We start from the raw sequence: 1,079 nt of genomic DNA, 5'->3' as shown, positions 1-1,079 counted from the left end.
GCAGGATCTGAGGAAGGTGCCCAGGGCCCCGAGGAGGAAAGTGCAGATGCCGCCCGGGCAGCCCTGCTCGCTCGGAGCATTCGCAAAGATCCTCTGATGAGGAAGGCCAGCTTGGTGATGGATTTCCTGCTGGAGAGGTACACCAAGAAGGAGCCCATCACACAGAACGGCATGCTGAATGTCATCGGCAGGAAGTACAAGCAGCACTTCCCTGAGATCCTGAGCAGAGCCTCTGAGCGCGTGGAGCTGGTGTTTGGCCTGGAGCTGAAGGAAGTCGACTGCAGCAGGAATATCTACACCCTCGTCAACAAGTTCAGTCTCGGGGTTGAGGAAGGTTCAAGTGATCAGGAGGAGCTGCCCAAGTCTGGTCTCCTCATGGCGCTCCTGGGCATCATCTTTACGAAGGGTAACCGCGCCAGTGAGGAGGAGATCTGGGATTTCCTCAATGTGTTGGGGATCCATGCTGGGAAGAAGCACTCCATCTTTGGGGAGCCCAGAAAGCTCATCACCAAAGATCTGGTGCAGAAGGGGTACCTCATCTACCGCCAGGTGCCCAATAGTGATCCTCCGGGCTACGAGTTCCTGTGGGGCCGGCGAGCTTATGCTGAGACCACTAAGATGAAGGTGTTGGAAGTTCTGGCCAAGATCCAGGATAAGGTCCCGAGTTCCTTCCCAGACCTCTATGATGAGGCTCTGAGAGATCAGGTGGAGAGAGCAGCGCTGAGAGGCGCGGCCAGGGCTCCAACAATGGCTGAAGCCAGTGCCCCTACCCGGGCCAAGTCCTACAGCTCCTCCCATATCTAGAGAGGGATCAGGGCACTTTGTTCCCTTCGTGTTGGAAGAGAACAGTCCACCTCTTAAATAGTTGAGGGTAGTAGGGGTGGGGGAACAAAACCCATATGTTCTTCACAGTTTTAAGTAGTAAGGGAGTTTAGGTGCAGGTTTAACAAAATATACATGTTTTATTTTATCCATATGAATAATATCTAGTACAAAAATAGATGATTTAGGTAGGGAGGTAGTAGGTTTTTTGTATTTTTAAATGTCACTACTCTTCATTACGGTTTATTATCCTTCAG

General features: G+C 51.7%; 1 protein-coding gene across 1 annotated transcript; it reads left to right on the top strand.

Moving 5' to 3' along the window:
• The first annotated feature begins 117 nt into the window (after positions 1-117).
• LOC104985291 (melanoma-associated antigen B10-like) lies at positions 118-804 on the top strand. Its single transcript, XM_010835413.1, has one exon. The coding sequence runs from the start codon at positions 118-120 to the stop codon at positions 802-804; it is 687 nt and encodes a 228-aa protein (XP_010833715.1).
• The last annotated feature ends 275 nt before the right edge of the window (positions 805-1,079 follow it).

This window comes from Bison bison, unplaced genomic scaffold (assembly GCF_000754665.1).
Source record: "Bison bison bison isolate TAMUID 2011002044 unplaced genomic scaffold, Bison_UMD1.0 scf7180017466319, whole genome shotgun sequence".
Classification (NCBI taxonomy): domain Eukaryota; kingdom Metazoa; phylum Chordata; class Mammalia; order Artiodactyla; family Bovidae; genus Bison; species Bison bison.
This window is presented reverse-complemented; position numbering and strand designations above follow the sequence as displayed.